This window comes from Staurois parvus, unplaced genomic scaffold, assembly GCF_062004578.1.
Source record: "Staurois parvus isolate SC_StPar_1 unplaced genomic scaffold, SC_StPar_1.0 ptg000090l, whole genome shotgun sequence".
In the NCBI taxonomy this organism is placed as follows: Eukaryota; Metazoa; Chordata; class Amphibia; order Anura; family Ranidae; genus Staurois; species Staurois parvus.
The window spans coordinates 19224546-19252161 of NW_028317886.1; the positions used below are offsets into that span (position 1 = coordinate 19224546).

General features: G+C 39.8%; 1 protein-coding gene across 2 annotated transcripts in view; it reads left to right on the top strand.

Moving 5' to 3' along the window:
- The window catches only part of LRBA (LPS responsive beige-like anchor protein), a 970380-nt gene that overhangs the window by 168220 nt on the left and 774544 nt on the right, over positions 1-27616 (top strand). For both annotated transcript variants that reach the window (XM_089670467.1, XM_089670468.1), the window contains exons 22-24: positions 1699-2667; positions 9932-10110; positions 23900-24053. In XM_089670467.1, the coding sequence (XP_089526593.1) occupies positions 1699-2667; positions 9932-10110; positions 23900-24053 (1302 nt within the window). The remainder of the gene's footprint in view (positions 1-1698; positions 2668-9931; positions 10111-23899; positions 24054-27616) is intronic.

Sequence of the window (27616 nt, forward strand, 5' to 3'; positions counted from 1 at the left end):
CAGAATTGAATTCAAAACTGTTGTATGCCACTGGATACCTTATGTCACCTATACATACTGATTTGTGGGGAAGGTTAAACCAGCAGACATTTCCTTCTGGAGGGTGGTTTGTTGTTTGCTTTATCTATCTGCAGATTCTTGACCTCACTGCTGATATATCGGCATGGAGTGCTGCTTCTAGTCAAACTTAATTTCCATCTTCTTACTGAAGTATTGCATCAATAAATGACAACAAATGTGACAAAGTGACAACTTCATTGGGGAATGTGTAGTCAGTAGTGAAGCAGTTTACTATGGAAAAAAAAAACTTATTTGTGTCATTTTTATACTTGCATTAGAGCTACACATCTTAAAAAATGTAGTTATTATTAATTATTTAATTTGCCTTTGGAAAATGACTCACGTGTCGTCTGTACTCATTTACTGAATATGTTTCTTCTTCTTGATCTGGCTGAAGTAGCATACAATACATTGCACAGATCTAGACCTTTTTTTTATCAGCATAGTGAAATTGGCTTGCCAGTCAGTGATACATAAAAAGCCCCATTAATAACTAGCTGAGCCAAAGTCTTCTTTTTTTTTCGCAACACTTATCCATGCAGATTAAATAACAAATATTGTCAAATTGATTCTTTAATTATAAACAGTGCACTATATTCTTAAAACTTTAGCTTTTTAATAATTTGATTTTGCTTCAGTTTTTTTGTATCCACTAACTGGGGGCCTATATTTTGCAGTAAGGGTCCTTTCTTTGAGATACTTGTACCATTACATTATTTCTGCAGAAAAATAATCTTTATAAACCGAAAATGAAATCACATATTAAGATCAGTCAAAAGATCTTTGTCTTGCTGCAAGAAAATTTATACAGTTTTAGTTCTATTGTAACATACCATGTTCCTATAAACTGGTGCCTATTTTGCTCTGTTTTCTAAAAGAAGAAGCTAAACTTACAGTTCAGGAATTAGTACTATGAAAAATTGTTTTCTCAATTTACAGTTATGGATTAACTTTCCAGTTGCAGTAAAGATTAATGATTGTTCTTTTAGCTGGCGCATTTAAAACAAAACCTAGTAATTAATTGCAGTATAGGGACTTTAAATTACATATGCAAATGTATGTACATTCAAGAAATAAATTGACTTGTGAACTGACTTGCAAATATCCAGAGAAATATCTACACCATGGTTTGAGTTGGGTGTGGCATACTTTGTTAATGTTATTGCAAATTAGATTATATACAGTTAAGTATCTAAAATGTTATATAGAAACTGCCGCTTAATAGTTTTGTTTTTCCCTTTTGTTTTATTGTATGTCATTATCTAGTTTGTGTTTATTTAATAGTCATAATATGGCCACATGTGAATGTTTTGTGGTACTTTGAGTACTAAAAAGTAAGGGTTTTGATTGTTGCTAACATAAATGTCACACATCCACGAATATTAAAAACTGAAGTCCCTGGAGCTTTCACTGTGCCCAACCAGGTTGAGAACTCAAGACTATTCTACTAAAGCATGATAGAACTGTATGTCTTCTTAGTGCTCCAGCGGAGAAGGAACATAAGCTGTTTAATACTGGGTTATGCATGTTATCTCTTTGTGCCGTATTATTAAAAATCTTTTTTTCACTGCCATTCTGCTCAAATTATATAGCAAACTGCCATAAACCTAAATAAAATGTATTTTTTATTCATTTTAGGTCACTTTTGAAATGCATAAGGAGAGCTTGGCTCAGGCATTCAGAGACTATGAAGGTGAACTTGATGGTGAAATAGGACCCGGACCCTCAAGCCCAATACGCACTGTTTCTGGAAGCAGCAGAACATTTGAGAGCAGGCCACAGACTCCACCTTTGGAACTCACAGAGGCACCATCCAATGTAGATAATTCACTACCTGGTGAAACTGTAGAAGAAACAGAAGAGAGACATGAAGGGGATGAAAACAATTCTCATATAAAAGAAAACCTGAAACAAAAAGCAGATGGTGATATTGTTGCAGTAGTTGATATAACAAAAAGTCAAAATGAGGTTTATGTAGATGAACTAGATATTGGCGCACAAGAGCATGCACCTAGCATTGTCCCTCTTCCAAATGACAATGAGGATGTGGGGGCTAATTGTACTGTGGCTGATCAAGCTGCTTCTACAGAGCGTTTAACAAAAGAACTGGATGATGGGGAAATCAAATCAAATGAAGATGTCTCCATAGTAGAGCATTCAGACTTGGCAATAAAGGTTGAAATTACAGTACAGAGTGAAAACTTAGACGCACCGGAGAAGGAAACTTACACAGAAAATAGCAGTGAAGTAGAAAGCACACAAGTAGAGTGTGCTAATATTTCTGACAATTTGAATGTACCTTCCAGTATAGTTACTGCAGATGCTACACCACAGGACAGTGCAATTCAAGAAGTCATTAAAGCACCATCTATGTCCATGGAAAATGTTGATTCTTCTTCAGTACCTATAGAAGAAGGCGCAGTTTCTAACAGCACAAATAGCTCCTATGATATTGGGGGCCAAAAAAGCAGTACGTTGGATGGTCAGAGCTCTGATAAGAAAATTGCCAAGCTTGATGTGTCAAGTATTGCTTCTGATACTGAAAACTTAGAACTAAAAGCAAGTTCAAATGGTGAATCGGATCAACCTCTGAAAGTGTTACACGAGGTATTTACTTTTGCTTCTTGTGGACATCTGAATACGCATGCTTTTATAGCATTATTTATAGTATGTCTGTATATAGTTCAAACTATTGTAATAACCACTTGACCTCCAGAGGATTTATCCCCCTTCATGACCAGGACATTTTTGGCGGTATGGCGCTGCGTTGCTTTAACTGACAATTGCATGGTCATGCAACACTATACATAAATGAAATTTGTCTTTTTTCACCTCAAATAGAGCTTTCTTTCGGTGATATTTGATCCCCTCTGCGGTTTTTATTTTTTGCGCTATAAACAAAAAAAGCCTGACAATTTTGAAAATATATAAATATATTTTTTACCTATCCAATAAAAATGTTTTAAGAAATTTCTTCATAAATTTAGGCCAAAATGTATTCTGCTACGTCTGTGCTAAGAAAAAAAAAAAAAAAATCCTAATAAGTGTATATTAGTTGGTTTATGAGAAAGTTATAGCGTCTACAAATGACGTTATATATACTGGAATTTTTTTTTATTTTTTATTCTAGTAGTGGCGGCCATCAGTGACTTATAGCAGGACTGCGGCAGGCATTCTGACACTGGGTGGGAACTGACTAACAACCACTGACTTCCCTAGTAACACTAATACAGTGATCAGTGCTAATAAAAAGCAATGACACTGGGCTGGAAGGGGTTAACATCTGAGGCGATCAAAGGGTTAACTGTGTGCTGTGTGTGTTTTACTAGGGAGACATGCTGCTTTTGTATCTCACTGCTGTGCAGAGAGATAGAAAGCAGCATGTCCATGCTGACAGGAGAGAGATCTGTGTGTGCCCTGCCGATGATCAGAGTCCTGGCTGGGACCCGGTGATTGCCATCCCCAGCAGACTACCTCGAAATGCAAATCACGTATATATACGTGATTTTGGACAATCGTGCCTCCCCATAGCAGTACTTCTGCTATTGGGCAGAGGGCATGCTTTTAAAGACTGCCGTAGACTGAGGGTTGCAGGAAAGAAAATCGCTCAATTACCTCATTCACACAGTCAGTGTTGATGGGGGAATCCCTCCCGCGGAACCATTGTGTTCTCCCACCACCCCCAAGCTGGGAGAACCCAGTGATTACTGCTAGTAGCTATAATAGCCCCTGGCAACAATCTCATGTAAAATCCAACAGCCTGGTTTACCTAAGTTGATCAAGCAGCTTGGATACATTCAGCCTGCCTAACTTAGTTCAAATCTCAGCCGGTCCCTGCTGAACTGGATGTGATTCAAAACTTCAGTCACTAGAACCAGTGTTCTGCTCATTGAAAATCGAAAGTAAATAAACTTTATTTCTAATTTGAAGGGGTCAGCCCAACCAAAAGTATTTGAGTTAGAGTAGGATGCTTGGCTGAGCTTACCTGATGACTTTTTTAGACTCCAGTGAACTAAATCTTACTGGTATTGTCCAGGGTCGGCGCAATGTTTTTTTTGTTTTTTTTTTTCCCTTCCTTGTTTCTTCACGAATGTAAATTTTTTTTAGGAAAATCTAACAGGAAAAAGTTGGACCCCCCCCCCCAGTTGCTGCAGCAGATGTGCAGGGCTGAGAACACAAGTGTCAAGATCTTGTCTGTAACTTCTCTGAAGCTTAGTATACACGATCAGAAAATCATACAAAAAATATTGCTTTTGATGTGGTTCATGACAGCAAGCTTTGCATTGCAAGAGAAATGATCTTTATTTCTCCTGCAAAGCAAGGTGTAACAATAAAAAAAAAATCACTGATCACCCCCCCCCCCCACTGTTGTACAATGTTACTATGGTAACATTGTACTATTCTGATAAAAGTATTAAAGTCTAATAGACCCCAGATTTCTCAGAAAAAGAGTACCTGCCTCTGCCTATTGCTATCACAGGGGATGTTTAGATTCCCTGTGATAACAATAAAAGTGATAAAAAAAGGGACTGTTTTTAAAAAAAAAAAAAAAAAAAAATCAAAGTTAAAAAAAAAAGTCACCCCTGCCCTTCCCCCCCCTTCCCGTGCTCATTATTATTATTATTATTATACAGTATTTATATAGCGCTAAAAGGTTTGCTCAGCGCTGTATATTATGAGCAAAGGCGCTGGTCCTGTGTTGGTGTGTAAACAGATTGCACCATGCATGTGAGGTATCTGTGAGCGTAAGATCGAGGGCAGTAATTCTAGCACTAGACCTCCTGTGTAAATATTAATTGGTGACCTGTAAAGGCTTTTAAAGCGTCGCCTATTGATATTGAAAATGTATGTACTTTGTCGCCATTTCACAGGCATGCGCAATTTTAAAGCATGTCATGTTTGGTATCCATTTACTCAAAGTAACCTCTTTTATATTTATCAAACAATTGGCAATATATTGTGTTTTTGTGCATTAAAATTCTAAATAGTGTATTGTTCCCAAAAGATTTGCGTTCGAAAAATCACTGCGCAAGTACTGTGTGACCAATACTGTGTGCAAGTACTGTGTATCCAATAAGCCTGAAGATGCTTATTGGATTTTGGGGTCCTGTACTTGGCTAGACTGCCAAAATGTCTCACATATGGTACCCCCATACTCGGGAGAAGTAGCAGAATGTATTTTGGAGAGTAATTCCACATATACCCATGACATGTGTGAGCAGTAAATCATTTAAGTGACAATTTTGTGTAAAAAAACAAAACAAAAAAACAATTTTTGACATTTTCTAAAAACTTGTGGTAAAAAAATAAATTCTATTGATTCCACATGCCTCTCAGCATATAGTTTCGGGTGTCTACTTTCCAAAAAAAGGTCGTTTTGGATGGTGGGGGCATTCTATGCCCAGCATTGGAAATTTATGCCGCACATCACTCACTCTTTTAACTACATGAAGATCAAGCCTTTTCTGACACTTTTGTTCACATGAAAAAAATCAGTATTTTTTGCTAGGAAATTAAACCCCTGAACATTATGTATTTTTTTTTAAAGCAGACACCCTAGTGAATAAAATGGGGGGTACTACAATTTTTTATGGCACATAGTACAAAAACAAAATCAAATTTAAAAAAAAAAAAAAATACACTTTTTTTTACTTTTAATGCACAAAAACACAATATATTGGCCAATTATTTGTGATAAAAATATCTGTAAAATACTCACCATGCCTCTCATCAAATTCCTTGGGGTGTCTACGTTCCAAAGAGGGGTCATTTGGGGGGGGGGGAAAGTTGTGGTATCTTGGCATTTTAGGGCCTCTGAAACTGTAATAGGTAGTGAGGAAGTGATATGAGGAAATATGCCCTTTGAAAGCTCGAAGGTGCTCATTGGATTTTTGGGGGCCTGTATGTAACTTGGCATTTTAGGGCCTCTGAAACTGTAATAGGTAGTGAGGAAGTGATATGAGGAAATATGCCCTTTGAAAGCTCGAAGGTGCTCATTGGATTTTTGGGGGCCTGTATGTAACTAGGCTGCCAAAAAGTCTTTCACATGTGGTATCCCCATACTTGAAAGAAGTAGCATAATGTGTTTTGGGGTGTTATTCCACATATACCCATGGCATGCATGTGCAATATATCATTTAAGTGACAACTGTGTAAAAAATATTTGTCATTTTTGAAAAATTTGTGGCAAAACTTAGTGTTCAATGGACTCAACATACCTCTGCAAAATCCTTGGGTTGTCTACTTTCCAAAAAGGGGTCATTTGGGGGGGCGGTTGTACTGCCCTGGCATTTTAGCACCTCAAGAAATGGATTTTTGGTTGACATTCTGTCTATCATTTAAAATACACCTATGATAAAAATTATAGACCCTTCATTTCTTTGTACGTGTATTAGGATTTTTTTTACCAAAGACGTAGCAGCATACATTTTGGCCTGCATTTATGACTAACTTTGAGTTTATTGGATATTTTTTATAACCAAAAGTAAAAAATATAATTTTTAAAAAGAAAATGTTACGTACCACCGAACAAAAGCTTTATTTTGTTAAGAAAAGGACTTAAATTTCATTTGGGTATAGAATTGCACGACCGCGCAATTACCAGTTGAAATAGCGCAGTGCCGAACAGCAAAAAATGGCCTGGTCATGAAGGGGGGTAAATCTTCCGGAGGGCGAGTAGTTAAGGAACAGAAACCGATTGACTTGCCAGTTTCAGAAAGAAAAAAAAAAAAATCAAACTTCAGCTTTGTGTACTAATCCTTTTATTGGACCATTTGCATTCTGTACTTGCTTATATGCATCCAAATAATGGGAAACGCCAGGCAAATACAATAATAAATGTGGTTATGTATTTCTTTAAAAAAAGGTAATTTTTGTTTTTGTGCTCTGCAAACAAGAGTTGCTGCCCGATGATCTGGCAGAGGAGAGGGAAGCACTGGATGCTGTCAGATGATATCATGTTGGTATACTGTAGGTCTTCCTCAAAATACAAATGTCATATTGTTATTGTGACTATATCAATGATCACTCTGGGAATGCCTTCATATGGTTGTGTCCTTAATTGTATCCTACTAAACTAAATGGAAGCGGTTAATGGGTTTATAAGATATTTAGGAACAGTGGGTAGGTGGGTCTGTATAGTGTTTTTTCTGTCTTTCATAATGCAAGCAATGCTTCACCAAGTTGTTTAGAATATTCATGTTGCCCATATTGTAATTAACTTGGCAGTTTTTTTCCAGTAGTGGCTCTCTCATACTAATGAATCTTGTGGTATATCATTGAAAGTTCTGCCTGGGTTCACACTTGAGCTTTGCCAGACACCGCTTGTGATTTGCACAGGAATCGCTCTGCATTCCTGTGCACATCATATGAAATGTCTGTTCGGTGTGATTTGAGCGATACATTTTGTTTGGCTCAAATCGCATTGTGTCTGCACCAGAATGGTGAATCACATCTCATGGGTGTTCACACACATGCAATCCGATTTCTTATGATCGCACTGTGTTTTGCAACCTGTTTCGAGGTGTTGTCGCTGCAGATTACATGGATGATGTGCGATTTTCAATTTGGTGCAAGAAATGCACATGATTCGCTGCATTTCCTGTATCGCAACAAGGTTAACCAGTGCTCAAGGTTTTCTATATTTCTTTTTATAACTTAGTGCTGACAGGTACTTTGCCAGAATTTAATCTTGGACATGCTTGGTTAGCGCCTTGGTAAATTTGTTATATACAGTTACTACGGGTCCTGAGCACTACCTTTTCTCCTCTCCTACAGCTGAGAATCCGAAGCATCTGCCTCCATCCTCCGATGGCCAACACCAGTGTATACATCCCACACGTCTTTGACAAGCCTGGGATCACACAGGAGCTGTGGAGAAATTGCATGCAATTTTTTGTGGTGCTAATACATTTTGTATTAAAATGATTAACAATAAAGTGTAGCATAACAGACTATCTCATATAAAAAATAAATATTAAACAATTCAAGTCCTATGAAAAAGTCTTTTATAACACCACTGTGGACAGACTGCCACAATATACACTCCTCCAGCTGACCCTCTCATATAATATGTACTATGGAAAACCGAAAAGTGGAACCATAGTGCTCTCTATAAAACAATTTATTAGCGCCCCGATTAAAATCACTTACAAAATGTAAGCGGCAAGCCAGCATGTAATGTATAAATAGTAGGCCTACTGAGGAAGCCCGAATCTGGGGCCTAACATGAGTAGGTGGAAGGAGCTGAGCCCTAGAAGTTTTGAACTAATGACCATCTAGGAGAGCGGGGTGGTGAACCATATAATGAAATTTATACATTACATGCTGGCTTGTTTCTTACATTTTGTAAGTGTTTTTAATCTGGGCGCTAATATAAGCGTTTTATAAATGGGGAGCACTATGGTTCCACTTTTCTGTTTAACATAATACATATTATATACGTCAGCTGGAGGAGTGTATACTGTGGCAGTGCCGGGCGAGGAGCTGAAGGAAGACCACAGAGGGTGTACACAAGTCTGTCCACATGTTGAGCGCATAATGACTTATTGATGAGGTCATAAAGTGAGGTGAGCAGGTTTTTCACCTAATGGTGGTGACACGGTTGGCACTGATGAAGAGAGAAGATTTATCTTATACACATTGCACAGTGGTGTTATAAGAACTTTTTCGTGGGACTTTAATAATTTAATATTTATTTTTATATGAGATATTAGTCTGTGTTGGTACACTTTATTGTTCATTTTGGTACAGGTGTTGTGAAGTCATTATCAGTGGTTTAGCAGCAACTGTTTAGAGCACTATCAAATTATTTTATGGTGTGATGCGCTGATTGAATAGGGGTTTACATACATTTTGTATTGATGCAAATTGCAGTGCAAAGTATCGGTTTGGGTATCGGGAGCATTTTCACGAGTATACAAGTATACCTTTAACAGTGCATCCTTAATATATACAATAGTTTGTAGACTCTTTCACACAGACTAAATAATACACTGATTTGGGCTATTTATACCAAATGCAGCAGAATACATTTTGGCCTTAAGTTTATGAAGATAGATTATTTGTTTACAAAATTTTATAACCGTAACTAAGAAAAACAAGTTTTGTTTGTTTTTTTTTTTTGTTCAAAACTTCTCTTTTTTGTTTCTGTAGCAAAAAAAAAAAAACAAAAAACAGTGGTGATACCATGAAAAGAGAGCTCTATTTCTGTGAAAAAATATAAATTCAATTTCAGTACAGTGTTGCATGACTGAGCAATTGTCAGTTACAGTAATGCAGTGCTGTATAGCAAAAAAATGCACTGCTCATGGAGGGCAAGTGATTGCACACCGGTGGTTGCCAGTCAACTAAGAATGTGACTTCAAGAGGCAATTAGCTGCACTAAAGTTTTTCAGAGGTTTCGCAACACATGGGACTATTGCTTTTGGCAGTTTTGATTAGTTTTTTTGGTTGGTAATTAATTTGGATAACTATGATTTGAACTTTTGGATTTTGACTTTACAGACTATTTTGTGTAAATTAGCTAGTTAACAGTGTAAGGGTATAAATACTTATGCAAAGCACTGGCATTGCAAAAACTCTCTAGGACATCTTTCTAATTACGTACAATGCAAGTGTAACTTCTTGGTGCATGTGTTGTAAATTAGTCATTCACCTGCAGTGAAATGTTTATTGAATGGAGCAGTCGCTGCTTTATAAATATGCCCATACAGCTTTACCTATAGTGTTTTTTTTTTTTTTTTTTTTTTTTGTGGAAATAGAACTTTTCCAATGAATCTCAACACACCACTACTGTTTTGACATAAATTTTAAAAGCTGGTTCAATGTTTTGCTGTGTTAATAATGCTAATTACATTGTGTTATCTTTTAGGATGCTGTTAAGCAGCCAGCAGTACATGAGATGAACCCATCGATTTCTCCTGACAGCCAGAGAAGAGATTCTAGATCTACAATGTTTCGTATTCCGGAGTTTAAATGGTCAATGATGCATCAGCGGCTATTAACAGACCTTTTATTTTCAATAGAAACTGATATCCAAATGTGGCGAAGGTATGTCTTTTATAATCTATATGGGTAGGATATTACTTTATTTTTCAGTGTGTTAGACATCTACATTATTTTGGGTACCTTCCAAATGCCTATATAACCATTGCTTAGTGGATGCCTATAGGTCCAGTACATGTTTCGGGATCCGTTTTTGTATTTGGCATTTTTGCATTTGACACAGTATCTAGGTTGAAATCGAAGAAATAATACTTGAACTTTTCAAATATACATTTTTGGAAGCAAGAAATGCCAGTATGTTTTGATGAATTCTTCAGTTCATAGACTTAAAGGTTCCCACTGACATTAGATTTTTAATCTATGGAATGATCATTTGCTTTTTTTATTACACTCATAAGCTATGTTGTGTATATCACACAAGACTTGTGAATTTCTTTTCCCTTTCTCAGGAGATAGTGCTTACTGAATACAATGGTACAAGAGTTTCCAGACCATCTTGAGTTTATGGTCACTATCCTGCTGAAAAGTCTTTAAAGTAGAACGAAACTCTTACTCAACATTAACTATTTTTAAACTTTTATGCTGCTAGCTTTACAAATTACATTAGTGTCAAGGTCCTACCTTTTCCCTGAGGTTTTGTTACTCCATGTGCTGGCGTCCATCTTGGATTCTGCTGTGCATGTTGGGAATCCTTTTATGCCTTCAGGTCTCTGAGGTCCATCCCCCAGAGGGGTGTGGCTGATGACATATAAGCCTGTGGCCCGCACATGCTCTTTGCACTTGTGTCTTTGTCTTCCTACAGCTCTGTGTATATGCTCGTGACTCTTCTGGTATTCTGACTCGGCTTGTGATTAAGACCATTCTCTGTGTTTTCCTTCGATCTGACCTTCCGTTGCTGAACCCGGCCCGTGACCTGTGATTCTCTGTCTACTATTCTGTACCGTTTTGTCCCGTTGTTGTCGACCCAGCTTGCCTGACTACGCTATTGTCACTCTCACCAGCTACACGCCATTGGCGGCGGCCATTACCGCAGCCGGGGTGTCTCGGGGGCCGTGACCTGGTACCTGGCTGCGTCAAGTCCATCCCCACCATCAGGGGCCCTGGTGAAGGGCAGCCTGGGACTTAGACTCCGCGCCCTGAGGGACTTCGGTCTGTTGGTGGGTGGTTGTCGTCAGCCAGTGCGTTACCCTGCCACTAGGCCTACCTGTCCGTTCCACAGCCCTGCCCTGACAATTAGATATTATACCTCTCTAAAGTATTTACTTGTTTACATTTTTTTTAAACATTTCCTTACTTGATTCCTGGTTTCTGGTCTGTGCCAAAATCATGTCATATATCCCAGTAATTTTCAGGAGAGGAGGAGGGGCTTTCTCAGCTAAGCACACCCTCCTGCCTGCATGCTTGAGCTAAGGGCAGATGGATTCCAGGAAGTAAGTGCTACATGAATCATCTGCCATACTCAAGATAGAGGCAGTTAACAATGCTAGGGGTGTTTTTTGAAAGTGATTTATCAACCAAATAAAGCATGGAGCCATGGGTGGATGGGTGAGTTTGCTTTGAATATTAAAAATGATTTGAATATTCTTTTCTGTTTGTGATGCTCAGATACAGTTTAGCTCTGCTTTAACTCTTTCAGACTAAAAAAAAAAATTACTCCATCCAATTTTCTATCAGAGGGAGTTTATTGAAAGAAAAAAAGGAGAAAAAAAAAATCCCAAGAGTAACATGAAAGGCAAAAATATTAAAGCGAGCGGGCCTAAGAATTCCCAAACTGGTACGATTAAGAAGTATACATCGCAGGGGAATTTGACTCCAGAAAGAACTCAGGGAGTAAGTGCAAAAGTGATCTGGAAATAAGTCTGGATAATAGCCCAAGACTTTCCCTAGGACCGGTTTATAATAGTCAACAATTAATGGAAGGGATAAAGCTGAAAGAAACTGAAAAAGACCTGCAAATACCAAATAAAAAGGAAATGGCGGAGATGTTTAAAAACTTGGAAAAATCAATAAAGCAAGAGATGGGGACAATTCGGAAAGAAATGGGGCAATTGCTGACCAGGGTGGAGGAAACAGAGGAAAAAGTTAAAAATCATGCCCAAATTATCCCAAAATTAGAGAAATGGATAATAGATAGCAGGAAAGAACAAAAAAGGCTGCTTTATATGATGGAGAATCAAGAAAATAGGGAAAGGAGAAACAACCTTAGAGTAAGAGGAGTCCCAGAGCTGCTACAGGGGGAAGACTTAAAGGAGATAATTGGCAAAATCTTGAACTCCATAATGGATAGATCTGGTGTGGAGACATTCAAATTGGATGGAGCCTATAGGATAGGGAGGTTCCAACAAGAAAAAAGCTCAGAAAAATCAAGAGACATAATTGTGAAATTTCATAATTATGGAGATAAAGAAGAGATATGGAAAAAGATTAAAGGAAAAACAAATATTCCATATGGAGAGAAAAATATCCAAATTTTTGCGGATCTAACAGCTGGGACTTTGAGAAGAAAAAGATCATTGAAACCTCTAATAGAGGTGCTGAAAAAACATAATGTGCAATATAGATGGGGTCGTGCAGCAGGTCTAATCGGATGGATAGATGGAGTCACTGCATTTTTAAGATTTCCGGAAGATATGAAAGACTTCTGCGATAAATTTGGACTGCAGAGACTAGAGATACCAGGATGGGAAGTGGAGGAGGGAGAGTGATGTACTTTTGGGGAAAATGAATGGCAGCTGGTTATAAAAGAAAATAGAGAGTCAATAGATAGTGGGACATTGGGGAGGAGGGGGGGAAGGGGAGCGGTACATGGATGGAGCTGAACCCCAAGATTGGGATCAAAAGTGGGATCTGTTCCACAAATGATTCAGAGGCAAAAAAGGCCTGGGGGGGGGGGGGGAGAGGGAGGCGGGTGTGGGGGGGGAGGGGGAGAGTGTGGGGGAAGGGGGGTAATAGGGGTAACACTCTGCGGGATAGGAGGAGAAAGGAAGAGGAAGGGTAGAAAGGAGTTAAGAGGAGTAGGGTAATATGGAAGAAGTCCAGTTTATACCTTATAATGTAAAGGGGTTGAGCAGTCCTGGTAAGAGATTTAGGTTATTTAAAGAACTGCAACATAGATCTTTGGTGGTTTTCTTGCAGGAGACACACTTAGAGATGGAGTCAAAGGTTAGGTTGAAGACTAGATATTTTCCCACATGGTACTATGTGGATTCACCAATTAAGAGAGCAAAAGGGGTTGCTATAGGCTTTGCAAAGAATATTAGGTTTGAGGAGAAGAGAATAACGGACCCAGAGGGAAGGTTTTTGTTCTTGAGGGGTAAACTGCAGGAAATTGAGTGTACAATAGCTAGTATATATTGCCCAAATAGGAAACCGATGATATTCTTGAGGGGAGTGTTGAAGAGACTGATGGATTTCAAAAGCGGCTGTCTGATAGTGGCCGGAGACTTTAATGTCTGTATGGACCTGCGGATGGATACTACTTATGTGAGGAGAGAGGAGAGCGGGTCCATGAGATTATTGAAGAAACTGATGCATGAGTACCAATTAGTAGATATATGGAGAATCGGGCATATGAAAGATAGAGACTATACTTTTTTCTCACATGTACATGAGACCTATTCTAGATCGGATTATATATTGGTAGAACATCGATTTATAGAGTCTGTAGTAGAAGTAAAAATTGGAGGAAGTTCTTTATCAGATCATGCCCCTGTTGCAATGAAGGCAAGATGGGGTAGAGAGGAGAGAGGAGGTTTTGTTTGGTGGATGAATGAGGCACGTCTTCTGGATGAAGAGATCGACTGGAAGATCGAGATGGAAATTAAATGATTTTTTGAGGAGAATGAAACCGAGGATGTATCGGTTGCAACGGTGTGGGAAGCCCATAAGGCCTATATCAGAGGATTATTCATTGCAATAGGGGCAAAAAAGAAAGGAGGGAAAAGATTAACAGACTTCTAAGTGAAATATTTGATCTTGAACAGGCCCATAAAAAGAAAATAACTAAGGAGTTAATGCAAAAAATAATAAAGAAGAATTAGAAAATGTAATGGAGGAAGAAAAAAGAGTCTTTAATAAAGTAATAAGTGAGAGGTATAGATGGGGAGATAGGCCGGGAAAGTATTTAATGAGAACTCTAAGAAAAAAAAAAAAGTAGGAAATACATAGAAAAAATAAGAAATCCCAAGGGTGAATTGGTGCACTCAACTAGAGATATCTCGGGAGTATTTAAGGACTACTATAGTAAGCTATATAATACCCCATGATATTTTAAATAAAGCTGAAATAGTAAATAGAGAAAAAAGAACATACTTAAAAAAAAAAAAGCAGGCTTATCAAAATTAAGTGAAATACAATTGAACGCCTTAGAATCAGAAATTACGTTTGAGGAAATAAAAACAGCATTAAAAAGTACTGCGGTGGGGAAAAGTCCGGGCCCAGATGGGTATACGGTAAAATACTTTAAAAAATATAAAGAGTTGTTAATATCTAAACTGAAGATATATATGAACGCTTTGGGAGGAGAGATGGAAATAAGGGAAGAATCTTTGCAGGCTAATATAGTTTTAATCCACAAGGAAGATAAGGACCCCTCTCAGTGTGCAAGTTATAGACCAAATGTAGATACCAAATTGTATGCAAAGGTATGGCAAATAGGCTGAAGGAGTTGATGCCGGAGTGGATACATGGGGATCAGGTGGGGTTTGTCCCGGGGAGAGAGGGTAGAGACAACGGCTTGAGATCATTCTTGCTTATACAGGAAGGGAAAAAAAGGGAAAACCACGGTGGTACTGTTGTCAATTGATGCCGAGAAAGCATTTGATAGAGTGAGTTGGGGATTTATGATGGACTGGGGGATAGAATGAGAAAGTGGATTGGAAGGTTATATAGAGGGCCTACAGCCGCTATTATGGTTAATGGAAGAAGATCAGAGCTTTTTGGAATGTCAAATTGAACAAAAAAATGGATGCCCACTAACCCCATTGCTGTATGTTTTATCACTGGAGCCATTGTTGTCTACGATAAGGAAAAACATAGATGTAAAGGGTATCGGATAGGAGATAGAGAACATAAGATGGCGGCCTATGCGGGTGATTTGATGTTCTATGTTGGAAATCCTAGGTTATCACTTCCAAATCTAATGAAGACATTGAAGGAATATGGGGAATTATCAAATCTGAAAATTAACTCGACAAAAACTGAAATCTTAAATCTTAAATATTAAAAATAGTGAAAAAGAAAAATACAAGAATTCCCCTTCGTCTGGAGAGAAAAAGAATTAAAGTACCTAGGGATAAAATTGTCAACCTCAATTAAAAATCTGTATAAAGATAATTATTTTTCACTATTAAACAAGCTTAAGGAGGAGTTGAAGAGAATGGGGAGTGGAAATCCGTCCTGGATAGGTCGCATAAACTTGATAAAAATGATAATTGTGCCCAAAGTCTTAAATAAATTTCAAATGATTCCAATTAAACTCTCAGAGGCATACTTTAAAGAACTTAAAAAAATGATGTATATGGAGGAACAAAAAACCTAGAATATGTTATGAAATGTTGACCAGAACGAAGGAGAGGTGGTTTGGGTGTACCAGATTTTAAGAGATATTACAAAGCGGTGATAATTGCGGGAATTTTTGATTTGACCCATAACCCAGGGAAAAGCTGGGTTAAAATTGAAAATACACTAAGTGGAACAAATTTGAGTAGAATTATATGGGTGCCTGCACAATATAGGGGATTAGATGCTAAGTTCGTCCACTTGTAACGTTTTAAGAATTTGGGAAATATTACGCAGACAAAAGGGATGGGCTTTTAATTCATAGTTAATGCCACTAAGGAACACAGAATATTTTGCCCCTGGGAAGGAAAATATCAAAGGGAAATGGATTATAAAACAGGATGCACAATTGAGAGACATAATGGTGGGTTGGGAATTGGGATCATTTAGAGAGCTGGAGAAGAAAAGGGAGAAGTCTTTAATAGAATGGATGGGCTACAATATCACCAATTGAAACATTTCTTCGGGAGCCTCCCAAAACCAATGAGAACCAGAAAAGAGTGGAACCCAATGGAAAGATTATTAGAAGCAAGGGGGGGGTGGGAAACACGGAATTGCAAAAATATATAAGATATTTACTGAGTTACACTGGCACAAAATTGGTATATATAGAGAAATGGGAAAGGGATATGGGAAGGGAAATAGATGAGGAGGAGCAGACAAAAATGTTTAGACTAATTCACGAAAATAGTAGTATGCGGGAAGTGGAAGTAAATTATAAATGTTTGATAAGATGGCACATTATACCAAATGTAGAGCACAAACTGAATGGGGAGATTTCACCACTGTGTTGTAGAGGGTGTGGAGAGGTAGGCACGCTGTATCATATATGGTGGGAGTGTCCAAGAATACAAGAGTTTTGGCAAAAAAATAGTCTATTTAGCAAGAAAAATTACCGAAAATAATATCAGAATAGAACCTGAACTATGTCTTTTCCATATCACAGAGTTTCCAGTGAGATTATATAAGGATCTGGGGATCTGGCACTTTTTGAGTGCAGCGAAGAGCTTGATACCTAAGTTTTGGAAAAAAAAAGGAGGTTCCGACAGAGGAGGACTGGATGAATAGAGTGAATCAGATCTGTGGGACGGAAAAATTGTATTATATGCATATAGATAAGATGGGGATATACTATATAAAGTGGAAAAAATGGGAAGAGTATAGAGAAAAAGTTAAATACATGAGGACGTAACAACCCTTGAAATGGATTTTAGAAAATACATGAGGATGTAACACCCCTTGAAATGGATTTTAGAAATAAAAGCAATGTCTTGTGTAGTGGAGAAGAGGGAAAACGCAGAGTGGGAGGGGGATGAGGGGTGGGAATGGGAGGGGGGGGAAGAGGGAGGGATGGGGAGTGGGATTTAGATAAATTATATTAAGATATCCTCTTGATGTCTCTTCTTCTTCTTTTTTTTTTTTTTGTTTTTTTTTTTTTTTTTTTTTAATTAACTGAAAAAGGTGAATGTGATTTGTATTTACTTGGTTGAAAAATTAATAAACATTTATAAAAAAAAAAAAGTACTAATATTCCTAAAATTTAGGATTTGATTATTTTTGTGGTGCAGTTGCTTACCAGGTCAAATGAGAACTTACATATTTCTTTTTCTGTATTCTGAGTATTTATACACCATTGTGTTATAGGCATGTACCTTCAGGTGATTTTACAGTAGCAAAGATTTAGAAGATACATCCCTCCAGGCGCTTCCCCTAAAACTCTACCTCACTCCATGAGTCCTCCACTTTGTGCTGGTGTCTGAAGGTAATGGACCTTTTCTCCTATATAGAGAAAATCAGCCTTTTGATTAGAGCAGATTTACATTTTTCAGTGAACCTTAAATAGTTTATTTGGAACAAGCTCATTCAAGCAAACTATTTACCTCACTAACAGATGCAGTGGCTATGAATGCTGTATAAACTGTATGTAGCCTCAGCTATACACAGTATATAGCTGACTGGTGCAACTGCTGGGCACTGACTGGCGCAACTGCTGGGCTGCACTGATGGGTGGCACTGCTGCGAACTTGTGGGCGGAACTGGTGGGTGGCACTGCTGGGCACCGATCATCAGGGCACTGATAATCAGTGCCCTGATGATCGGTGCCGATCCCTGCTCTGACAACTGCTGGTTCGAGGCAGTGCTTTTCTCACGCTCTGACAGCGTGAGGAAAGTGCAGCTGAGAACCGGCAATTGCATTTCCTGGTGATCAGCGTGTCATTGGACACGGCTGATCACGTGTTAAAAGGTCGCTGTGATTTGCCTTTTACCACATCACGTGATCAGCTGTGTCCGTAGGACACAGGGATCAAGGAAATCGCTGGGTGCGCGCCCCCAGGGGCGCACAGTAGAGCGCGTTCTGGGAGGACGTAATATGACGCCCTCCCAGAACTGGCCGGCCGCAGTGCAGCCGTCATTCAGCTATCTGTCGTCGGCAACTAGTTAATAGCTGAGCTGTGCTTTTGCTACAGGAAGATCGCGTCCCTCTTCCGGAACACAGCATTTCATTTACACAGCTGCTGCATTTGTAAGTGAAGTAAATGGCTTAGTCCAAACAAACCATTTAAAGTTCAGTGAAACCTGGAGTGAAACAGGACTGGGGGTTGGGAAGGGTGTATGTTAACTTTTTCAGAAAAAAAAAATACCCAACACATTAACTAGTTTTATTCTTTCTTCATTATTTTATCTTTATGTTTACATAAAAGCAGTATATTCGGATCAGCGCAACTTTGGTAAAAACTTGGTCATACCTGGACCCCATGTTCTGAGGATGCCTGAAATGTTTCAGGCACCTTTTGAGGGATGCCCACCGTGACAGGCGAAGCCTGGACTTGCAGTTCAGTGTCATGGACAGGTAATGCAGAGTCACCTTGTATTACAGGGCTTTGTTTGGAATGTATCCCCCTCACAAAGTAATCTTTTCAAACTTGGTACTAAATCTCAACAACTCAGAGTTTAGCCTTAAGTTGATGATCTGGTGTTATCACACCACCGGTCACACACTTTACTGCCACTTCCTCTTCGATCCCTCATTTGGCATTAATGCACTTCCTCCTGCCCTTTCACTATGAGGATTTGATGCAGGATGGTGTGCACCTGGGTTACGACATACTCCTTTCAGTTATACCCAAACTTATAGGTGTGCTTACCCTGTACTCCAGACACTATTCAGTGAGTACCCCACAGGGGAATATGCTCACATTTAGCTGTGGTGGAAAACAGACCAAATAAAGTTGATGCAGAATCACAGGTGAACATTTGCCTTTTCAAAGGACCATACAACACTTATCCTCAGAGTGATGCGGACACTGGTGTTAAGGACACCTCATCAGATTCTAGCTCTATTCCAGGCACGCAACAATCAGCCTGTTCAACTAAAGCAGAATTCTCTGCATCTGTATAACATTTTCTTGGACAGATTACATCCTTAAAGCGGAGTTCCATTCGACCTACCAAAAAATAAAAGTCAGCAGCTACAAAAACTGTAGCTGCCGACTTTTAAAAAAACAGCCACTTACCTGTCCCTCGGTCCTGTGGTGTGTCCCCCCGCAGCCTGTTTCACCGGCCTTCCTGTATTCCAGGAGGCCAGCATCTTCAGTGTGCACACCCGGCTGTGATAGCTTGCGGCTTCACAGCCAGGTACCCATTGCGCATGTGCGAGTAGCGTTGTTCTTCGTGAATGGTCCTGTAGTCTTCTGGGATCTGTCACGTGTCCCAAAAGACTACAGGGAGGGAGGGAGGACACCTTCCGATCGCCTAGGCGAGCGGACCGGAAGTGGGAGCGGGTACCTGTCAAATTTGGGTACCCGGTTCCCCACCGCTCCCCAAAGGTGCCAATCCTTAATGGGGAGCAGTCCTTAAAGTGGAACTTCCCCTTTTGGGTGGAGCTCCACTTTAACACCGCCATCTTTATCCAGGGTCCAAAAAAGCCACGCATCTTCTACTCCCTTTTTCTGAACCTGTCCTAGAGGACATAGAAGAGGACAAATAGGATTTTGAGGCAGTATTGGAGAAAGCTGCAGAAAAATGCACTATATTGAAGAGGGAACTTAATATAACATTCTTGCTAACAATGAAAAGCTCATTGCATTTGTTTGCACCCAAAGGGGCATGGGTGAGACAGAGGAGAGTCAGGTAAAAACAATGCAAAGGCTTTTGCAAACTCCTGGAAAACATTCCCTGTTCATGAACAGTTAAAATGTTCAGTCTGACGATTGGGTCACCCTTGAAAGGATTTCCACTCTTCCAAAAAGAACAGAGTTCAGCAAAGATTTTGGAGAAAGAGTTTTCAAAGAAATGGGTTTTTCCTGTGGTTGATCATCTCTCCTAAACAAATATCTCCCTGTACCTTTTGAAAATGTTTTTTCTTTCAAGGATTCTGCAGGTAGAAATCTCGAGACATTCCTAAAGACTTTTTAAAGAGTATGTAAACCCAACTTTTCATATTCCTGATATGACTGCTGTACCATCTGTACGAAAAAGTATCCTGTTCTCTTTGCATCTCCTTCCTTTGTGTGAAATCCCTGGTTTTCCTGCCAGCCCCTCTGGTTTCCTATTAAAAACTGACTACACTAGGCATGAGAGAAAAATCCGTGGTCCATTCTCCTAGATGTGCTTGGAACTCAGCCTGCTCTCCTCCATTGATCACACTTATCCTGATACGCACCCTCCCCCACACAGCCATTCGCTGGGAAGTTCAGTTTGCTGCTGTTTATCCTCTTACAGCTCTCCATTCTCAGCTGCATAAGGAACTTAGAGGTTATGTGATCATGTATAAAATAGGGGAAAAAGGTATTTATAATGTTTTTAATTTATATGTATACACAAATATTTTGCCTTTCATTTCTATTTTAAACAGAATGATTATTTTACAAGGTGAGGGTTTACATAGAATTTAATCTTGTAGGCCCAGTCCAGCAACCAGCACTTGCTGCAATTTCATTATCTCAAACTGCAGAATAGGACAACCAACACAACCCTGTATTTTAAAATCATGCTGTTACAGAGCTTAAAGCAATTGCATTCTGCTCTGCTTTTTTGTGTAGTTTCCCTAGAACATGTCATGACACATACTTCCAGAATGGCTCTCCAATGTCCATTCACATGCGCAGAATCTTATGGCTAAAAGCCTGGACAACTTAAGCTACCCTGCATGAGGTGCCTCGCATGTATGTTTTTCAAGCAAGAAGTCTGTCTGATGAGATACATGGCCAATTCAATTAATCAAAGAGGTCACAGGTGGGAAGGTTTTACTTCAACATCCAAAGGTTGCCAAACCCTACTCCCCAGGAGCCTCTGACTCCACTAAACTCAGAACACCAGTCTGCTTCAACTTCAAAACCTAAGTTCAGCTATTTCTTTCAGAGCAAGACTTCACCCGCAAAGTCCACCAAGCCTTCCCCAAATCCTTCTTTGCAATGAAGGGATATCCTCACTTCTAGGAATTGGGCGATGCCTGTTACTGTTTTGGTCGCAGACATCCCAGGCCTGTGGCTTCCATCAGTGGTTTTAGATGGATACAAATGCTTTCATTGCTTTCTTCTTTCAAATCAACCAAATACTTTCCAAGGAAAGTTAGATTTGCAGGATGCCTTATTCAACCTATTCTGAAAGTAAAATCCCTCAACAGCATTGTTCAAGTTTCTGAATTTTGCATGGAATCTGCTGGGTCTGTAATTGCCTTTCTGAGACAGGGGGAATGAATACATGGCATCCATGGATATCCAACAAACCTACCTGCATGTTTCCATTGACCCACTCCATCGGTGCTCTCTGCACTCTTCAGTGACAGACAGTCACCTCATTTGTAGCACTGCACTATACTATCAGAGTGTGCATAAAGGTCTTAGCACCGCTGTTGCTTCTCAGAACTCAGGGCATCCAAGTCACAGTTGAAGGGCTCCTCTCCCTTGTAGATATCAGAAATTGTCCACAGGAAAATACAGATCCACCATGCTGGGCGATCAATTTCAACAAATGTGTTCTACAGCCTTCCCTTCGACTAGAATACTTGGGCCTGAGCCTGGACACACCCCAAGCTAAAGTCTTTCTCCTAGGTAAAAAAATTTATTTTCTCTAAGAGCACATGCCCAAGAATTGAGATCGAAGAACTATCTCACGAGTTTGAGTTCTTAAAGGATAGAGGGATTTCTGAGTCTTTGATTCCAACCTTGCAAAAAGAAAAGTCTCTTGCAGGAAGATCTATTATTGCACCTGGAAATCCTTTTTTTTTTTTTTTTTTTTTTTTTTGTCTAGTTTTAACAGATCCCAAAGATTACTTTGTCTCACATTCTGGCCTTCGTACAGACAGTTCTTGACCTGGTTTATAGGCCTTAAGCACTCTCAAAAGTCAGTTCTTGGACTTTTTTTTACCCCAGGTTTCATTCTTTTTCAAAGACCTCTGGCTTCACTGTTCCTTGTAAGATCTTTTCTTCAAGGTGTATCTTATATTAAGCCCTCCTTACAGTATCCTGTGCTTTCTTGGGATTCCAGGTTTGTTCTCTCTGCCCAGCAGAAACCACCCTTTTAGGCTGGAGTCACACATGTGCTGTGCTGTTTTGAAGGTCCATTTTGACAGCGAATTACAAGCGGTTTAGCAGTTCAGGGCCAGTTCAGATGCGGTTCAGTACAGGATTTGAAGAGAGAAAACTGCTGATATTGTATTCGAAAACTGATGTGCGATTCAGAAGCAGTTCCAATAGAAGTCAGTGAGCCTGAATTTGCTCCTGAACCTTTTTGTTACACTCACATCTGCCAAATGTGTTTCTAAACTGTTAGCCTTATCCTGTTAAGAGTCCTTCTTTATACTTCACAATTCCACCTCACTGAGGACATTGTCCTACCATCCTTATGCCCTGCTCCTAAGCATCCAAAGGAAATCTCTTTACATTGCCTAGAGGGAGTCAGTCATCAGAGTATACGTCAAAGTTATTTTTCCAATCCGACAGACGGATTCCCTTTTTTTCCCCCCTTTCCTTGGGATCATCGCATGATGGATAAGGAATGTGATCGTAAGAGCCTACATTCTCAAATAGAAATCTTCTCCTGAGTTTTTATGCACCCGTTCTACCAGATCAGTGGGAGTTTCTTGAGTGTTTTTGCACCAAGTCCCTGTAGCCCAGTTGGATAAGGCCACCACCTTGTCTTCTGTTCTTACTTTATCCAAATTCTACCAGGTGGACATGTAGTCATCTGCGTATGCAGCTTTTGGCCACAAGGTTTTCTTAGCAGCACTCAAGTTCTAACCCCCATTGTTTATACATATCAGCACAGTTTTTGTTTCTTTGTTCTTATTCATTGCTTGAGAACCTCACATGATGTATTAATGCTCCTCTTTGTCCTGTGCATAATAAGAGGAATATTGACTTAACTGTAAATTCCATATCTTGGGAGTCTAGTAGTGGATGCAGGCCACCCTCCCTTCTATTCCTCAGTTTACTTTGAAGTGCTTGGTACAAAACTACAGACTCAGAGTGGGGTAAGGTTATAGGGAAGTCACTCAGGAGGCGTGTTCTCCTAAAGCTTTGCCAGTGTCCAATCCCCTGAAGGTACATGCTTATAACTAATGGCATATGAATAATCTGCCTGTGTCCTGTCCTGTACTCCAAGGTATGAAATATACAGACAAGTCAAACTTTCTTTTTTCCTTAAGACACCACATACTGAATGCAATAACCCAAGTATTATTATTCAGGCCATTCCAATTTCATTCTCTTAGGTTACATTCACACGGCCATTTTGCCACTATAGAAATGCTAGCTGCAGGAATCTACTGCAGTGTTTGACACCTGTGACCGCCTAGCAGCCACTGCTAAGCCTAAGCTCATCCAGCAATGTTCACCACAAGTAATCACTTTCTGTGTGAACAGCAGGAAATAGTTGCAGCCACTATCATTGAAGTGGATGGGCTCGGTGGCCACAGCTAGCCACTCACAGGAATCAGAAGAAGGCAAAATTGCTGTGCAGATGTAGCCATAGTGCATCGTAGAAGAGTGAAGCTCATAGTGGGGGAGCTATGAAACTGGTTGATAAAAGACTATCGCTAAATCTGTTTTGATAGATTTAAGCAAGAGGGTAAAGGGCCTAAGTTGTAGCACCATCTTCCTTGCAGGTGTCTAAATTAAATCACGGTAAGGTGTTCAGAGAAGCGGTTGTTCCTTTCTGTTTTATTCCTATCACTTATCAAAGTAGGCCCAATTATTCACAGTAATAATTTCTAAAATTAATTTTGCTTTGCTCTTGTTCTTTATTTTTTTTTTAATTTTTTTTTTTTTTACAGCCACTCAACAAAGACAATAATGGACTTTGTGAACAGCAGTGATAATGTTATTTTTGTACACAACACAATCCACCTTATATCGCAAATAACAGACAACATGATCATGGCGTGTGGTGGTATATTACCATTACTTTCTGCTGCAACCTCTACTACTGTAAGCATGCTATTTTATTTATACCATGGTCAGACTAATGTATGAAATATTGTTTACACAATATGTGTTGGTATACTCAGCATGATTTTAAGGGAGTCTGTAGTCCATGTTTTACATTGTGAACGTGTTGAGCAAAATATAAACTGTATCAATGTGTGTTTAACAATTTACAAAAACTTGTTTCTACTCTAGTTTTTTACAAGGGTTACATGGGTGTAGCCATATTTTCCCCTTAACTATGCAGGTAATGTTTTCTTCTTTAGTTTGCACAGTGATTGTATTTTTTTGTTCATTTTAAGTCTCAGTCCAAGTCTGCCAGTCAGCAAGATTGCTTAGCTTGAAATGGTTATTTTCTCTGTTGTCTGTTAGGGACACAGCTTGAGAATGAGTAACCTAGGGTTATACTGCCTCCTACAAGAGAAATGGACATTTGGTACATAGAAAACTGAAAGGCAGCCCTCCTCCCACTTCTTACCTGTTAAGTTTTGCCTACTGTTATTTGTATCCTTAGAATACTAAATCAATTCTTTTGCCTGTGAGTTGAAGCTGTGTTAATGATAGTCTGTGCACCATAGACTAAATTTCTCCCAGTTGCTTTCTCTCTCATGGCTGTTTCTGTGGACTACAGTGGTGAAAGCTCAGACTGAGAAAATGACTATTTTAGCTGTGTCCATGGCCATAGATAATTTTCTTTTTCAGGGGGTGGGGGTTCAGCTCACAGCTTTGCATTTTTACCATGCCCCCCCCATTGCTCCCCCTTGAGCTCCAAAGATAGATATACATGCTGTTGCACTTGGCTGGCAGTAGTGCCTATCAAATGCAACTAATTTACAATAGGACAATACAATGTACTACATAGTTTTTCAGTGGATTTTGGGTGAGAAAATCATCTGGTGTCAGTAATTCTAAAATAATGCCCCACATAAGGGAGGTGTGGTGGATTGCTCTGGCCTCAGGCATCTGGAAGGAAAAGGTATTTACAAATGGGTCTTGGAAAAGGCCAGTACACACGGGCCGAATAGTGGCCGGTTCAACAGAAACTGGCCAAAATTTGGCCCGTGTGTTTACCAGCTTGTCTAACAGTAGCTAGCTGAACAGCTGACTTCTGTCGAACGAGCATGCTGGAAAACCAGCATGTTATCAGTGCTGGCAGCCAATGGCTGAGAGTGCTGACTGGTGTGTTCTGGCGGAGCAGTCCCCCTGTAAGAGCACAATAGCTCAGCAGGAAGAACGCTGTGCTAACGTCAGATTGTTAGTACAGTGAGCTCCTCCCAAGCTCTTCAGTAATTTTTATTTCAGCCTGTTGGGTTGAACGAAAAAAAAACAAAACAAACTGATATGTGTACCAGGCATAAGCCTTAGGTGTTTTTTCTTGGTGCTTTAGTCTTGGTTTACACTATGGCGTTGTGGTAACGTATTATGTGTGTTGGTGTGCTGCAATGCCCACTGGCACCACAACACACTAAAGTTGGCCATATACTAAGCAAAATCTGTCCAGTTTAGCAGGGAGTGGATGTATTTTGATCCATGTGTGGCCCTCACTACTTGACAGAAGTTATTGTTAAATCGACTTCTGCTGAATGAACAAGTTGGGAAAAGTTTTGTCGATCAGCGGCTACAGCCACTGATCAGTGTATTCTGATAGGACAAAGTCCGCTGTCAGAATAAAGTGTTCCATTCTGAGGGGAAGTGTTGCTCCATCCACCTCATTTTTCATTCAGTCTGCTGGCAACCCATTCACAATCAATCATTTGCCCCATCATAATGCAGTGGACAAGTGTGAACCCAGGCTTAGGAAGGATAAAATCTACATCCAGGTGCAGCCACAGGCAAGAATCAGTAGATTTCTTGACAGCGGTTGTAAAGCTTCCTGTATACACTTGGGGAGATTTCCTAAAACTGGTGCACATAGAATCTGATGCAGCTGTACAAGACCACTGATAATCTCCCTCGATCTGGGGCTCCACGCAAGATCTCGCCCCGTGGGGTCAAAATGATCACAAGAACGGTGAGCAAAAATCCCAGGACCACACGGGGGGACCTAGTGAATGACCTGCATAGAGCTGGGACCAACGTAACAAAGGCTACCATCAGTAACACACTACGCCGCCAGGGACACAAATCCTGCAGTGCCAGACGTGTCCTCCTGCTTAAGCCAGTACATGTCCGGGCCATGTTGGATGATCCAGAAGAGGATTGGGAGAATGTCATATGGTTAGATGAAACCAAAATAGAACTGTTTGGTAGAAACACAACTTGTCGTGTTTGGAGGAGAGAGAATGCTGAGTTGCATCCAAAGAACGCCATACCTACTGTGAAGCATGGGGGTGGCAACATCATGCTTTGGGGCTGTTTCTCCGCAAAGGGACCAGGACGGCTGATCCATGTACAGGACAGAATGAATGGGGCCATGTATCGTGAGATTTTGAGTGCTAACCTCCTTCCATCAGCAAGGGCATTGAAGATGAAACGTGGCTGGGTCTTCCAACATGACAATGATCCCAAACATACCACCCAGGCAATGAAGGAGTGGCTTCGTAAGAAGCATTTCAAGGTCCTGAAGTGGCCTAGCCAGTCTTCAGATCTCAACCCCATAGAAAACCTTTGGAGGGAGTTGAAAGACCATGTTGCCCAGCGACAGCCCCAAAACATCACTGCTCTAGAGGAGATCTGCATGGAGGAATGGGCCAACATACCAGCAACAGTGTGTGCCAACCTTGTGAAGACTTACAGGAAACGTTTGACCTCTGTCATTGCCAACAAAGGATATATAACAAAGTATTGAGATGAACTTTTGATAATGACCAAATACTTATTTTCCACCATAATTTGCAAATAAATTCTTTCCACATCAGCCAATGTGATTGTCTGGATTTTTTTTCTAATTTTGTCTCTCATAGTGAGGTCTCCCTATGATGCCAATTACAGGCCTCTCATCTTTTTAAGTGGGAGAACTTGCACAATTGGTGGCTGACTAAATACTTTTTTGCCCCACTGTATATATATATTCATTGGAAGTAATCCTGGGACACAATAGACTCCCAGGAGCACTAGGTAGACCTGAGTAGTATGGTGTAAAAAAAAAAAAAAAATAAAGATTTCTAGGTAGACGAGAGCCTCGTAGATTATAGATGAACTTTGGATTCTTGCCATAATGGTGAGAGAGGCCGGGAGGTGGGGTACAGATTTCCAGATTGACGGTTAAATGGAGTGGATCTCAGATTAGCTTCTTGTGAAATTATTTCCAGTTATAGGAATAGATCCTCACCCCCTGGCAAGGAAGCAAAAGAATGTGTTTTGTAAGAAAATGATACACAATGGAAAAGCCTACTTGTATTTAATCTCCTTATGTGATAGTGTTAGGAGCAATGGTTTGATGGCACTATGCTTCTGAATAGTGAGATGTCTGCAAACATTTGAGTAGGATGATAGATAAGTTGAACGATTTCTCTCATTTGTTTTTTTTTTTGTATCACTTGTTCTTGATCCCTCAGTAATGAAGCTTTACAATTCTGTCCCTGGGTAGACCATCTGCACACACTGATTGCAGGGCTCAATGGGCC